The sequence below is a fragment of the Octopus sinensis genome, linkage group LG3, assembly GCF_006345805.1.
Source record: "Octopus sinensis linkage group LG3, ASM634580v1, whole genome shotgun sequence".
In the NCBI taxonomy this organism is placed as follows: Eukaryota; Metazoa; Mollusca; class Cephalopoda; order Octopoda; family Octopodidae; genus Octopus; species Octopus sinensis.
Window position 1 is genome coordinate 137039250 of NC_042999.1, and position 14926 is coordinate 137054175.

Genomic DNA, 14926 nt, shown 5'->3' on the forward strand with positions numbered 1-14926 from the left:
TTGACAATTTAAATTTGCTGAATGACCCCACTCCCCATATTTGGCAAACCAAATGTTATACATATCTCAAGTACAATTTAATACTGATTTTGGTTCCTCAAAAATTAGTAATATTTTTTAATGAAATATTGCAGCAACACATTTTCAGGCAAAACAACAATCTATCACCCCCATCCACTGTGATTTAACTTCCTTAATAATGCAACAATTTTTAGAGAGTACAGAATTAGTCGATTAGGCACAGGTGTGGATGTGTGGTAAGAAGTTTGCTTCCCAACCATATGGTTCTGGGTTCACTGGCTGCATGGCACTTTCGGCAAGTGTCTTCTACTGTAGCCTCAGGCCAAACAAAGCCTTGTGAACGGATTAGGTAGACAGAAACTGGAAGAAGCCCATCATATATATTGTGTGTGTACATAATTTATATAAAATATTGGTTGATTAATTCAATTAAAAAAAATTCAAGGTAGTGCCCCAGCATGGCCTGAAACAAGAATAGATTTAACATAAAAAAAAAAAAAATTCTGCTGTGAAAGCTTGTCATGTTTCACCAGTTTAAATAACATCCAGAAATCAAGACTCGTCTCCAAAACACTAAAATCTACATCTTCAGTTCAAATGTGAAGTAAGTCCATCATTGTATGGAACTTTTCTTCAACAATAGAAATAAACCCAATTAGTTGTCAATATAGAAATCAGAGAAAGAAAGTGGCACTGGACACAATCTCAGTACAGGCAGTTGCTCAGAAGAAACCTGCAGAGAAAAAGGAAGAGAGGAATGCTAAGGAACTGTATATACTGATGGATATAGCCCCCCCCCCCCCCCTGTACGTTTGTCTGAAAATACTGTCCAACAGTCAGCAAGAACCAATGGCTGAAATGTTTATCAGTCATACATAGAAGTATCACTAAACTCAAGTCAAAAGTCTGTTTTAGAGAATGATCAACACACTTCTTTGTATAACTGAACACACGTGGACATGCCTACAAAGTCAGAAAACAACACAGCTCCCATGACTTTCGGAAACATTTTTTCACGCTCAGAGTTGCTGAAGCATGGAATAAACTGCCTGCGTCAGTTGTTGACTGCCATGACACTGCATCCTTTAAGGCCCTCATGCTTTCCGAAATCCGCCGAAACTACACCTGATTATATATACACGTTAGATGAGTTGTAGTGCACCTGAGCACTGTGCACAATTATTTTTATTATTATTATTATTTTAAAAACAATTTAGATTCTGTTTATGCATAACAATTAGAAGCAGTATTATCAAACTTGCCTTGTTGGGAATTTCAAGCAGCTAACCATTCTAGATAAACTGCATACTAATGCAGGGAGAGAAAAATAAATATTTTTTTCCTCTTTTATATTAATGACCTATTTGCTGTTACCTCTAACAAATTTCATTCTTTTGCAAAGTATACCACTTTTCACTCCAACACACTAGCACCATCAATTCCATTCCAACCCATATTTTTGTTATAGGCATCTAACTTGAAGCTATTCAAGCTACATATAACTACATCAATCTGACTAGGTACATAAAGCCTATGTAGATTATGTGCATAAGCCACTTAACTAAAAACCTTAAAACAAAAACATCACATGCTTGACTAAGCACCCACATCTAAATATGCTATCAATAAACAAATGGGCAAAAGTGGCTGGCCTCACTGCTCATTACCAAACTCATTTATAACAATAAACTTTGAATACAACGTAATATTTTGAAAAATAAACTAAATTCCAAATCAAAATGTTCACTTACAAAGTGAAGACATTTTGGCATATCTGAGAGAGAAAGTGGGGTAGGGAAGGAGACATCTTTTCCCACATTAAAAACAAGCATTTCACTTTGTTAAAAAGACAACACTCAGAAAAACTTGAATTAGAAATATTGCATAAAAAATTTATTTGTCAGCTGACGCTTTTGAAACAGCAAATGGTTCATCTACTGGAAGTGATCCACAATCTGCAATGATAACTGGAACTACAGGTCGATTTTGTTCACCAGTCTTAGTATTTTCAATTTCACGAACCACTTTCTGCAATTAAAAGACAAATTAATTAAAATGTTGTAAAACAATATTAGAGACTTGGTAACGAAAATCTGCTTCTGATATTATCATTAAAACTGGAGAAGTGAGCCTCTGATTTTCATACTTCTATCATAAAGCAAGAACAGCACGGTAATCTTCGTAGGCTTTCTCACATAGGTGACTCAGAATAATCAAAAGGTGTTGTTTGTTTAACTCTTTAGCATTTAAACCAGCTATATCTGGCCCAAACTGGCCAGATTTGGCCTCTCACATCTACTGAACAATGTCATATTAGAATTACGCAATCACATCATCAAAATTTCAAAGCTGTGAAATAATGCATGATTAATTCAAAGCAATGTAAGTAAATAAACATTACATTTGGTGGAATAGTTTGAATGCTAAAAGGTCAAATAGACATTAGCAAGAATTTAGTGTAACACCAGCTATAATATAATGTTAAAAAATACAAAAATAACTTGCAAAAAGATTTACCTAGAAATTATAAGACAACAGGTGCAAGAAAAACATTTCTGACAAGCACTACTGCTCATAAAGCTTATTGAAAAATGAAGTAAAGAAAATAGGACATCAATGGTATCTTACCATCCCTTCAAGGACTTTACCAAAAACAACATGGCGTCCATCAAGCCACTCAGTTATCTTAGTGGTAATGAAGAACTGTGAACCATTTGTATCTTTGCCAGCATTTGCCATCGACAGCCAGCCAGCTCCATAGTGCTTTAGCTTGAAGTTTTCATCAGAGAATTTCTCACCATATATACTGACACCTAAGTGGAATCAATGAAAATAGATATTATATAAAGGTAGTAAATCAGAAATAGCAACAATCTAAAAAGAAGGGTGATAGGATAGTGGTGGTTATGGTAAAATAGTGAATCCAGAATAAATTATCCAATTAGAAAAAGATCAAAAATTGATTAACCATTTTCCCTTTAGCAGTTTTGGCATCAAGGCAGGTTGCATTTAAAAATTCAAATATTTACATGAAAGACATAGCCGTTTTAAATCACGATTTTTAGTGTCTTTATTATTAGATTTCTGGCAAAGTATACTGAGGTTTCCTTATCAAAGGATGTGTATTTGGCTTTTAATTGGATTCAAAAAGGTAAGGCAGTGGTCATGACTTTTACAGGCCTCAACTGACTGGTGACATTGATTCTAAGAAGGACTAAGCAAAGTATTTGGCAAGTATTGAGACAGTAGAGATGACAAGAAGAGAGAACAAAAGCTTGCTAGTTCAGAGGAATAGAAGCCATTATAGTAACAGGAGAGGAGATTTCAGTTACTAGCTCACAGAATGCCTATGAGCATTTGTCAATCAACTGAAAAGGTTTAGAATGTTTACGTAAATTGTAACAGCAGCAATGTCCTGTACAGATAAGGGGTGTTTTAATGTTGGTCACACTTGAGCTTTGTAGAAGATCAGCACAAAACAGGGATGCTGTCACAGTGTAATCTGCTACTCTTTTGATAGAAGTATTAACATTCATTTTGACATTAATACAAAAGCCTACGCTTTTAGGGATAGAAAAACAAGGAGGTATTTAAATTCTATATTTTATTGAGAGACATTAGCCTTGCAAATGAAATTGGCAGTCTCATCATATCCTTTCAGTGTAGTCATTTGTACAATACATCTGATTCCTCTTATATTCCATTTTTCTTTTAGATTATTTCCACATACATCAGAACAGACTTGCCTCCATTTCTTTCCATCCTTAATACATTTTCTGCATTCAATGTCCATTTTTTACTACCATGTAATATCGAGAATCATACAATTTACCATTCACTTGTAGAAAGAATCCCTTTCTTGCCAAATCTTTTCCACTTTACTTATTCTGGATAGTTTGCTTTTAGAAAAGACCCCATCGCTACTGATTTGGCCACTTAGGAAACAAGCTGTCGACTATATTTTGGGAACCTGACTGTCTTTATAAACCAACTTATGATGTTGTGAACCTGTAGTTTATATGGGGTACACAGTACAGAATTCCTTCTTACTCCTACTGAGTGTGGCCACCTCCCAGATTCTAGAGTCAAGTCTTCCATCTGCAATTTTTGTCATTGCTCTCAAGCCACTCAGTTCTAAACCTCCCCTCCACATATGGAATTTCTCTCATTCTTACATAGATTCAGCTAGAAGATCTAAGTAAGTCATCAGTATATGGAAGTTTCCACAATCAGCCAGTCTTAAGCTCCTCTGCTGTTGTCTGTAAAACTATAATAGACAAGAGTGTGCTGAGAGCTAAGGCCTTTTAACATACAGCTGAACTCTAAATTCCTTCCTGAATTCATGTTAATACTCACCTTGTGTACATCATGTCTGTACATGGTTAGAATGGTTCTCAAAAGCAATTCATCTCTTAGCTTCCTTTATGATACAAGAACAAAGAGTACCCTATGGAAAGCCTTATCCACTTCAGGGAATGGTAGCACTGGTGCTCCATCCTAGTACAAACTCAATATCTTAATTCATTGCATTTTAACTAAATAGGATGTTCTATTTCACCAGATAATTTTCTTTCCATTGTATAGCCATCAACTGCAGTTGCTGATTGATCCCTATGGAAAGTCTAATTGGGCTCTCTTCTTTGCACTCTTCATTTCATAACATCCCTCAGTAGCATTAGCATTTTCATGCCTCTTTTTGACATCAGTGAACACCAGTATGCTGCTGTTACTACACAACTTCACTCCAAAGGCATCCTGATTTATACCAATATACTGCTTAGCAATCCAAAACACATCATGCCTCAGATCATTACAGAACATCAGCAAACTCTTTAGATTTTCTGTTAGCTACCTGCTTTTTTTTCCAGGTTTTTCTCTAACTGTGCAACAGAAAATACTTACCTCCAGTTCCATCACCTTTGGTGAAATCACCACCTTGGATCATAAATGCAGGAATGACACGATGAAAAGAACTTCCCTTATATGTTAATGGTTTATCACCTTTGGTCTGAAAAGAAATTAAAAGCATTCAAGTTAACATATTGCAAAAAGATAGATAACAACCAAGTTAATATCACTCACATCAATTGTTTTACAGCTAAGTAAAAACTTATTGTATCATATTTATAAGATTGCCTGGTAAAAGAGCTAAAATATGCTATATAGTAGTATTCTGTTGACATTCCATTTGCATATAAACATACTTTCATTAAGTCTGACTAGATGAAATAGAAGAATTAGACGCTTCCTTATTCACAGTGCTATACCAATTTTTCAGCATATTGAACCAAAGAGAAAAATGATTTACCAAGCAATATTACTGCTTCATTATGTGAGCTAAGAATCAACACTAGTTATATCTCAATTGGTGTTTACTTATCACGTTCAGATTTCCAAATGAGTTAATCCACAATGTTTCTATTCATGATTTCATATAATGCAGCAAATGCACAATATTCAAATTAAGGTATTACACTGACAAATTTCTTTCCAGTTCATTTAATATTCTAGATGTACAACTGTCCACAACAGTTGACATTCTTTCAACAGGACATCAAAGTTGAATGAACAGAGATAAAGTTGTTCTTAAATACAATTACAAAAGTTACATAAAGGCATCAGCCAGCTCTTAAATATTTTGACAAAAAAAAAAAAATTTCTATTTCCAACACTTCAAAAGTGACTGAAGCAGTTACGAGTCACCTTCTCTAACACCATGAGTCTCTTTCTGCAATCACCACTATATTTTCTGCATAGCCAGATCTACTGTGACCTACTTTCCTAAGTCCTCCACTTTCAGAAATGTGGTATAAAAAATGGTATTTTGCATACAATACACCAATCTTCTGGCTAAATCACCTGTCCATCATTACTAACTGACTATTCTCTTGGGTTGGCAAGATCAAACTATTTACTAAATAGCAATGTGGATCATGTGTGTATGTGTGGTCTTCAGCATTCAATTTTTTTAATTTTTAATGATTAAAATTCAGAAATATAGGATTACCATAGTTCCTTCAGCTAAAGTTTTGAAATTTTTGACGGTTTTAGGAACAGTCTTGCCAAACAGTCCAATCACAATTCGACCAGCAGGCTTATCACCAATCTTTATGTCAAAAAAGACCTGGTAAAAATAAGAAACAAAAAATGTGTGTATAAACTTATACACATAGAAAGTACATGTAATCTCAAAAGTGGCTAGCTTGATATGTAGGAAAGGAGTTGGTAAGAACTTGATATTGTATATTCAGTGGAATATGCCTGCATATGTATACCCATGTTTTAACATTGGTAATATACCTGTAGTATAATATGGATACTCTTACCCTTCATAGACTTATTTTAACTCTGATTCAGCTAAATGTTGTATATACATATATATACACAATATATATGGATAGCTATATATACACAATATATATGGATAGCTATATAAACACAATATATATGGATATATATATATATACACAATATATATGGATATATACACACAAAATATATAAGTACACACACACATATACATGCATATATACATACACACATATACATACATACATGCAAACAGGCATACATATACACAAACAGACATATATACACACAAACAAGGATATATACACATGCAAATATACACTTACATATATACACATACACACATATATCCATACATATATGCTGTAATTGAGATCTATTGACATGCTGTACTTGAGGAAACCTATTGAATCCAGTAACATCAAAATTAAATCCAATGAAAACTGTACTTGTGGCCGATGCCAGTGCTGCCTGACTGGCTCCCTCTGCCTGTAGCACATAAAATCCACCATCCTAACTTGGTCGATGCCAGCAACTCCAGCCCCCAACACAACTGGCTCCTCTGCCGGAAGCACGTAAAAAGCACCATCCAAACATGGGCGATGCCAGTACCATGTGACTGGAACTCATGCCAACTACATGGAGTGGTTGGCGTTAGGAAGGGCATCCAACTGTAGAAACATTGCCACATCAGATTGGAACCTCGTGCCGTAACCTGGATAGCCAGTCATCATATATATACATAGACACACATATATACACCCATATATATATACACACACACATGTGAAATTTACAAAAAAACAAAAGATGAAGACAGGTATATAAACAAATAGGTGTACTAGTTTGATACTTGGGAAGGTGAGTAAGTCTTTTATGTTTCAAGCCTATGCTCTTCAATAGAAAGGGACACAAGGAAATAAACAGAGAGATTTAAAAAATCATAGCAACTGTTTGGAAGAAGGCAGTTAGACAGGAGAGCTAGGAAGAAGGGGAAATAATAAAGTACTGGTGATCCCAAAATGAAGGCGTGCATGCCTGTATGTGAGAATGTAATTATGTGCATGTGGAGAGGGCCTAGTGACATTGACATGTGGGGTGACGTGATGTGGTGGGGGATTGTGAGGATGGCATGTGGGTTTGGGGTGAGGATGGGTTGGGGTATGTGGGAGTGGAATATGGATGGAATGGGCATACATACACATGTATATACATATAATAATGATTCTTGATAGAATCAGGTACTTAAGGATATGCACTTGGTCGTGTTGGATAAACCTCCAGCCCCCCACACAACTGGCTCCTCTGCCAGAAGCACGTAAAAAGCACCATCCAAACATGGGCAATGCCAGTACCACGTGACTGGCACTCGTGCCAACTGCATGGAGTGGTTGGCGTTAGGAAGGGCATCCAACTGTAGAAACATTGCCACATCAGATTGGAACCTACTGCAGTAACCTGGTTACCCAGTCATCATATATATACATACATATACACACACACACACACATGTGAAATTTACAAAAAAACAAAAGATGAAGCAGGTGTATAAACAAGTAGGTGTACTAGTTTGATACTTGGGAAGGTGAGTAAGTATTTTATGTTTCAAGCCTATGCTCTTCAATAGAAAGGGACACAGGGAAATAAACAGAGAGAATTAAAAAATCATAGCAACTGTTTGGAAGAAGGGGAAATAATAAAGTACTGGTGATCCCAAAACGAAGGTGTGCATGCCTGTATGTGAGAGTGTAATTATGTGCATGTGGAGAGGGCCTAGTGACGTTGACGTGTGGGGTGATGTGATGTAGTGGGGGATTGTGAGGATGGGTTGGGGTATGTAGGCATGGAATGTGTGGGAGTGGAATATGGATGGAATGGGTATACATACACATGTAAATACATATAATAATGATTCTTGATAGAATCAGGTACTTAAGAATATGCACTTGGTCGTGTTGGATAAACCTGTGATCACCACATACCAGAACGATATTCAGGATGTGCATACAGAGAAAACCACTTCTAAGAGTATTAAGCGTCAAGGGGCTGGCCCAAAGTACATGGTGTATTGATCATACATTGTTTAGTATACTCCATGGTGTCCAACTTATCATGAATCCCTATGGTGTATTATAAACAAATGAATAATAACAGATGATGGATAAATGTCAGTTCATTACAGCCATTTCTTATACGTTTTTTATAGAAGAAATGAGTAAATTACATCACTTCAAAACAAAAGACCATAACCATCAGATGAAACAATTTCAAAGCTATAGCGTATCCTGGATATTCTATTGTTTTGAAATTATGTTTTATCTGATGATAATGGACTTTTTCAAGTGATGTAACGTACTCATTTTTCTATTACAAATGTGTAAGAAACAGTTGTAATGAGCTGACATTTGTCCATCGTTTGCTATTATTTGCTTATATATTATATATATGTACTAGCAGTATCGCCCAGCGTTACTCGGGTTTGTAAGGGAAATAACTATAAAGCATTTTTAGAGAGTTATAGCCAAAAAATAGCAAAAAAATGGAGAAAAAATGGTAAATTTTTTTTTAAATCGTTGACTCATCATAGACATTTTTAGAGAGTTACTTCCCTTATATAATAGCGAAAAAATGCATTAAAATGGGAAAAAAATTATTTTAAAAACCGTAGATGCGCGCTAATACCCAGAAGGGCTCGATATGAATCACGACTATATGATACTCGGTTTTGGTTAAACTGCACCACAAAATGTGGGAGTAGTTAGGAATCTAAATCGTAGGAGACAGACACACAACCTCACTTTTATATATAAAGATATATAATTGGGAATTGAAAAAGAGTAATTTCCTACATACTTCACTTTAATAAATGTTCTCCAATGTGTACCTGTTGGTGAAATATAAGTTTAGATTTACAAGAAAGTGATTTTTCAATTTTTATATTTGAAAGGCTCCCCATGTGTAGTTGTGCGTTAATACACTGTTGCTGAGCAACTAGTTCCCATGTGTCACACAATGAAGTTGTTCTTCAAAGTCTATTCATTTGTTGATGATAAAGCTAAAATTCTGAATGAAATGAAAGTTTTCCCACATACTTCATAGTTAAACAACTTTTCTCTGGTGTGCATTATATTTTGTTAAAAGATTGAGGCAAATGATTTCCTACTTGTTTTATGAAAGACAATGTCTACCTTGATGGAATTTGAACTCAGAATGTAAAGAGAGAAGAAATGCTGCAAACAATAATAATAGATGGTTGGTGGCTAGCATCACAGAAAAAAAAAGAAACTGAAGAATTGTGATGATAGAATTTATGGAATTAAAACAAAAGTAATGGCTAGTAGACAGCTGATCATCATGTGTAGGAGATTGTGAAACTTGGTTGATAGCGAATATATGATTTGGTGCTAGAAGTCTCCACACATACACAACAGCCTTCTGATACTGTAAACACACATAGACAATTCCTGAAGCAGGCCATGGAGATACAGTCATAGGTACACAGCGTTTCTAAAATAGTAATAATTATAACCATAGTAATTATAATAGATATGAAAATTGCAACAATAAAAGCTGCAAACTATGGCACATAGTGTTTTTTTTGCGGGGTGGGGGGGATCAGTTCAATACTTCAATCCCAGTGATTGACTGATACTCATTCCATTAACCTTGAAAGAATGAAGGTATATTTGATCTCCATAGTATTGGAACTCATAATGCAAAGAGCCAGAAAAAAATGTCGCTCAGCCCTTTTTCTGCCATTTGCCACCTTAATATCAATAATATACAACATAAAATAAAAGGACCCATGTCCTTCAGTTTCTTCTTTCCTTTCTTCTTGTGATGCTGACCACTAGCTGTCTATTACTATTTTTTCTTAATGTTTTTTTACTACCTTTGTTTCTGGTCTTATTAAATAAAAAAACAACAGCACAGTTAAAACAATTGTTATAATCTTTTGGAAAAATGAAAATACAAAGAAAAAAATAGATGTATTAAATCAGTGTACCTTACATCACACTTGATTTCTTTAGAGGAAAATGAGAAAAGTAGATTTTTAACAGTACTGCGCAAGAAAGACTGACAGATATACAGGGTGTTTAGGATAAATCTTACAATTATTTTATGTCTCCTTTTTACAGAAATAGTTTGATGTATTGAAAGAGTCAATGGCATTAGAAAGTATAAAAATAAATGTTGAGGTTGAGAAAAAGTTAGCTGACCTGGAAGATTGGAAACCATCTGAGTCAATTACTGTGTTATGATATGCACCAGGTATCCAAATGCTGACATCATGATTGCTGCTCAATTCTCTATGAACTTTGTAAAGGCTGTAAAATGTGACGTGGATAGCTGCAACCGAGACTGTGAAGCTGTAGCCAGCATGAAGGGACACAGCAAGTGTTCTGTGTCTGTACACCAGAATTCATCTCCACATCTTTGAACAGGGTCTTAAACTCAATTTAGTTGGCTATGTGAAGCTGCTGGAGCCTATAGTCAATCCCTGACTCGAAAGGATTGCTGCAGGAAGGCCAAATGTGTGGCAGCAGGATTCAGTTCCTTGCCATGCCTCCAGAAAGTGTCAGTCAGAGAATTTCTACGACTTTACCAACCCCAATTTTTGGTCTCTTAATTCTACCAATTGTAATCCCATACTATGGGATTACCTGTGAGGGGCGTAGTTGAGAAAGGCAACAACTGTTCTGCCTGAAACACCAAGAACAAGCTGGTGGCCAAGATCAAGGGGTTCGAAGATCTTCCCAGAGATACAGAGAGATAGGCATGTGCTAGATTCCAGAGCTGTCTTGAGGCCAGCTACTTTGAGTAAATTATCTCCCAGCAATAATCTAGTCATTATTTTAAGAATATTTTTTTTTAATACTTTTATTTTTGAATGGGATATTATGTTTTCTGTTCTTTTTATCCAAACTGTTAAATTTAGCCTTAACACACTATAGCAGTAAGAATCAGATCGGGCAAGAAGACACGGTAATGAGACTATATGGAGAGGTGAAATTGTTGCAGGTGGATGAAGAATGAGGGTATCAGATTATATATAATTATTCACTTCCCGTTTTAAGTTGGTACAATTCCGTACTGTTTCTGAAATTAAAAGTATCACTACTCATAGACGCACGATTTTAATTCTTTTGTTCTGGTAAATGAATGCGATCACGCTGGGATTTTATCGTCGTAAAAGGTTTATTTGATCAAATCGACTAAAATAACCAAAGTAAGGGTAAGTTTTCCGCCTACTTTTTATTATTACACCGCCAGTGTTCAGCGGGCTTTCGGAATAGTTATTGTGACCTCATGGAGAAGGAAAAGAGCAAGGGTGGTGGTTTCCTTGTGAAATTTTTTTTTGTTCAAAATATTTTAATTTTTACCCATATCATAATTTCGTGTACTTTTTAGATAAGTTTTACTGTTACACCCGTCACTTTAAAAATAAGTAGTGGGCTCGATTTGAGTGACTAAACCCTTTACGGCAATGCCCCAGTTTGGCCAAGTCAACTACTGAATAATGAAATGTGTGTACGTGTGTAAGAAAAGTGACAGTTTCAGAAAGTAAAAATGCACCATCTCAAAGAGGTGGGAAGTATACGTATTTTCTAGAGAAAATACTGGGTATCTCAAATAAACCAAAGCTATCTCATAATATACAGGAAACGTGGAGTGACTAGGACACGTCGGTCAAGCCTACATTTAGACTTTTGTCAGTTTCAACGTACGCCTTTAGTCGGTCCAACGAAAGTCTCTGAATTGTGAGCAAATAATTGGGTCTTTATACCCTTAGCGTAAATTTCAGGTAAACTAACCGTAAAATAGTTACAACCATTGCTCAAACTGCTCGAAATAGCAGCCGAATTCCCTCCGATACACTATTCTTGATATAGAAATAGGAGAAAAATAACCCATTGCATACAGATTATTTAATAGAATTTGAAGCTGAGAATTCACTCTGTCGATACTGGAGTTCCTCATTAAGTGCGAACTATCTGCAGATAGCACGTAGCAAGAAAATGTTGTAGTAGACCGTATCAGAAGTATTGAACGAGTGTGTGCGTTTATACACATACACTATATATACATTACAGTATAGATATATGGTATAGCTGTCGTCAGACAAATGAAATTCATACGAATTCAATGAAAATAATTAAGCGAATATCTCTTTTCATGCACATCTGTTAAAACAAATTTTGTTGCTTATAAATGAAGTGCTTGCACACGAATTTAACTTTTACCAGTAGAAGTAATGTGGTTAAGATTTTTTTTCTATCAATTATTGTGGTCGTTAATGATTAATATGAAAAATATTAAATAAAGTGATTGCGTTTGTCTTGCTTTGTCTAAAACGAAGTTACAGAGCGTTCATCCCAGTAGACTTGTTCATATAAAACAGTGTTTCACAGCAAAGGAATATGAGAATCGGTAGAGCATCGAATCAAATATTTTACAGTATGCAGTTATATCTTTTTATATTTCCAGTTCAAATCCGACTTAGCCCTAAATACCGGGTGTGCGTATTTTTTTCTTTCGCCAAATACTGAGTTAGAATCAACTGTTCCCTCCCCCACAAACAGCTAGTGTGCTTATGCTAAAAAAAAAATCAATTATTTATTGTATATGTAATAGCAGTTGCAGAAAAAGTCTACTTACTTTATCAGTGACTTTAGGTCCTTTAGGTTTGGCTGTAGTAGACAAGAAAGCCGGAATTAGAGAGAGAAACAACACAAACGACAACAACTTCATCATGATGTAGAAATATCGCCGACGCCGGTGTGAAATGTTACAATAGTCAAGCACTCGTTCCATAAATAAGTAGCACCGGTGCTGTATGAATAGCGCGGTAGTCGGATCAAATAATCTAAATACTGAATTAGCTGTTATTACATTTTATTTCTCCCTTAGAACGATTAGAGAAAACGGATCAAAAGGAAAAGATCCGTCTTGGCGATTTAATTATGAAACATCATTATGAAATAAAAGCCCGGTAAAATTTCGCTTTTTACCGAAACAATTTCAAATACACGCGCCAGCTAAACACTTCATTCAAGAAACGACACATCACTTTTACTTCTGACGTTACACCGGTCAAGAAACGACACGTCACTTTTACTTCTGACGTTACACCGGTCTATCAATAGCAACGTTGATGGAAACAAGAAAGCTTCTGGGTGGTCATTCGAAATAGCAGCTATATCTCTCTTACGTTGCTTAAGATATTTCTAGATGCACCATACCTGAAAATAAGACTAGTTGGTCATATTTTTGATGGCGGAAGTAAAGAATACGCACACCACCCGTTTTCGGCCTAACGCTAACACTAAACACCAGGTGTGCGTATTCTTTACCTTCGCCGAATCTTCTTCCACAGGATAGTTCACTGAACCTGATTTGTCAATTATTTATTTCTTTGGTCCACAGAGTAAATAGGAGTATAGGGAGGTGAAGTAGGGCAATCGTTTTTGTGTGTAAAATTTCTCCAGCCCTTTTATGACAGTTAATAAGGGAGTGGTTGAGGCATTAAATGTGCTTCTACCCAGCAAGATCTGAAAATCCTTACCACGTCACTGATGGCTGATACTAAAAAGATAGATGGGGGCAGGGGCTACGTTGAAAACGTTGGCCGCTACATGTAGCTGATTCAGACCGAGAGAGAGAAAACAATTCAGATTTATTCATAGTACTTTGTCGACCTTTACCTCAGCGAGAGAGAGCAAAGCATTCTGTCCTACAGTCAATTCACTGCTTTATTATTATTATTCAATAAAATAACTGCTTGTTCAAATTTTCTTTTTCTCGCAACCACATGGATTACAGTTTATTAAGAAGGACCTTCAGCTTTCGTATTTTTCCCTTTAAAGTTAATACCTTCCAACGTGTTCTTATTAGTAAATGTATGATCAAAAGAACGAAGGTAAAGAATACGCATACCCGGTGTTTAATGTTAGCGTTAGGCCGAAAACGGGTGGTGTGCGTATTCTTTACCTTCGCCGAAGATCCATTAAAATTATTTCACTACTCTATTGGTCGTACTTATTTAATTTACTTGTCTCCATCTTTCTTATACATGGTACAAAAAATTAAGGGTGAGATGATGATGATATGATTATCATGGTCATTGGATTGTATTTATTGGAATAGAACATGTATGTATATAATGTTAGTTAGTTAATTTTTTTGGCTCAAAAAGCAAGGCCATGTAGGGGGACATGGAGTTATGTACAGGGTGGTGTTCATGTAAAGAGTTCAGGCCACTTGAGGTCAAGGGAGACTTTGAACCGAGCGGTCATCGGCATCTTCACCATCTCGTCTGGCAGCTTATTCCACGGATCCGCAACCCGGACGGAGAAAGCCCCTCTCCTTCGATTGAGATGAAATCGTCGCAGATAGAGCTTTTCGGAATGACCCCGCAGCCGACGCTCTGGAGCAGGAGTGAAGAACAGCTCTTTCGAGAGGTTACATTTTCCGCTTATGATGTTGTGAGCAAGAATGAGATCTTCACGGCGTCGTCGTTTTTCTAGAGAATAAAGGTCGAGCGTCTTCAGCCTTTCTTCATAAGACAAATTATTGAGACCAAGAACCATGCGGG

General features: G+C 36.0%; 1 protein-coding gene across 2 annotated transcripts; it reads right to left on the minus strand.

The window, feature by feature from the left end:
• Positions 1-1892: 1892 nt before the first annotated feature.
• On the minus strand, positions 1893-13375 carry LOC115209245 (peptidyl-prolyl cis-trans isomerase B). Of its 2 annotated transcripts, XM_029777530.2 has the most exons (5): positions 12991-13345; positions 6029-6145; positions 4924-5029; positions 2650-2834; positions 1893-2049 (listed from the first exon to the last, which is right to left on the minus strand). In XM_029777530.2, the coding sequence occupies exons 1-5, from the start codon at positions 13144-13146 to the stop codon at positions 1915-1917; spliced, it is 699 nt and encodes a 232-aa protein (XP_029633390.1). In that variant the 5' UTR covers positions 13147-13345; the 3' UTR covers positions 1893-1914. The 2 variants fall into 2 exon arrangements, with proteins under 2 accessions (XP_029633390.1, XP_029633391.1); XM_029777531.2 differs by lacking the exon at positions 6029-6145 and having other exon boundaries at positions 12991-13375.
• Positions 13376-14926: the final 1551 nt, after the last annotated feature.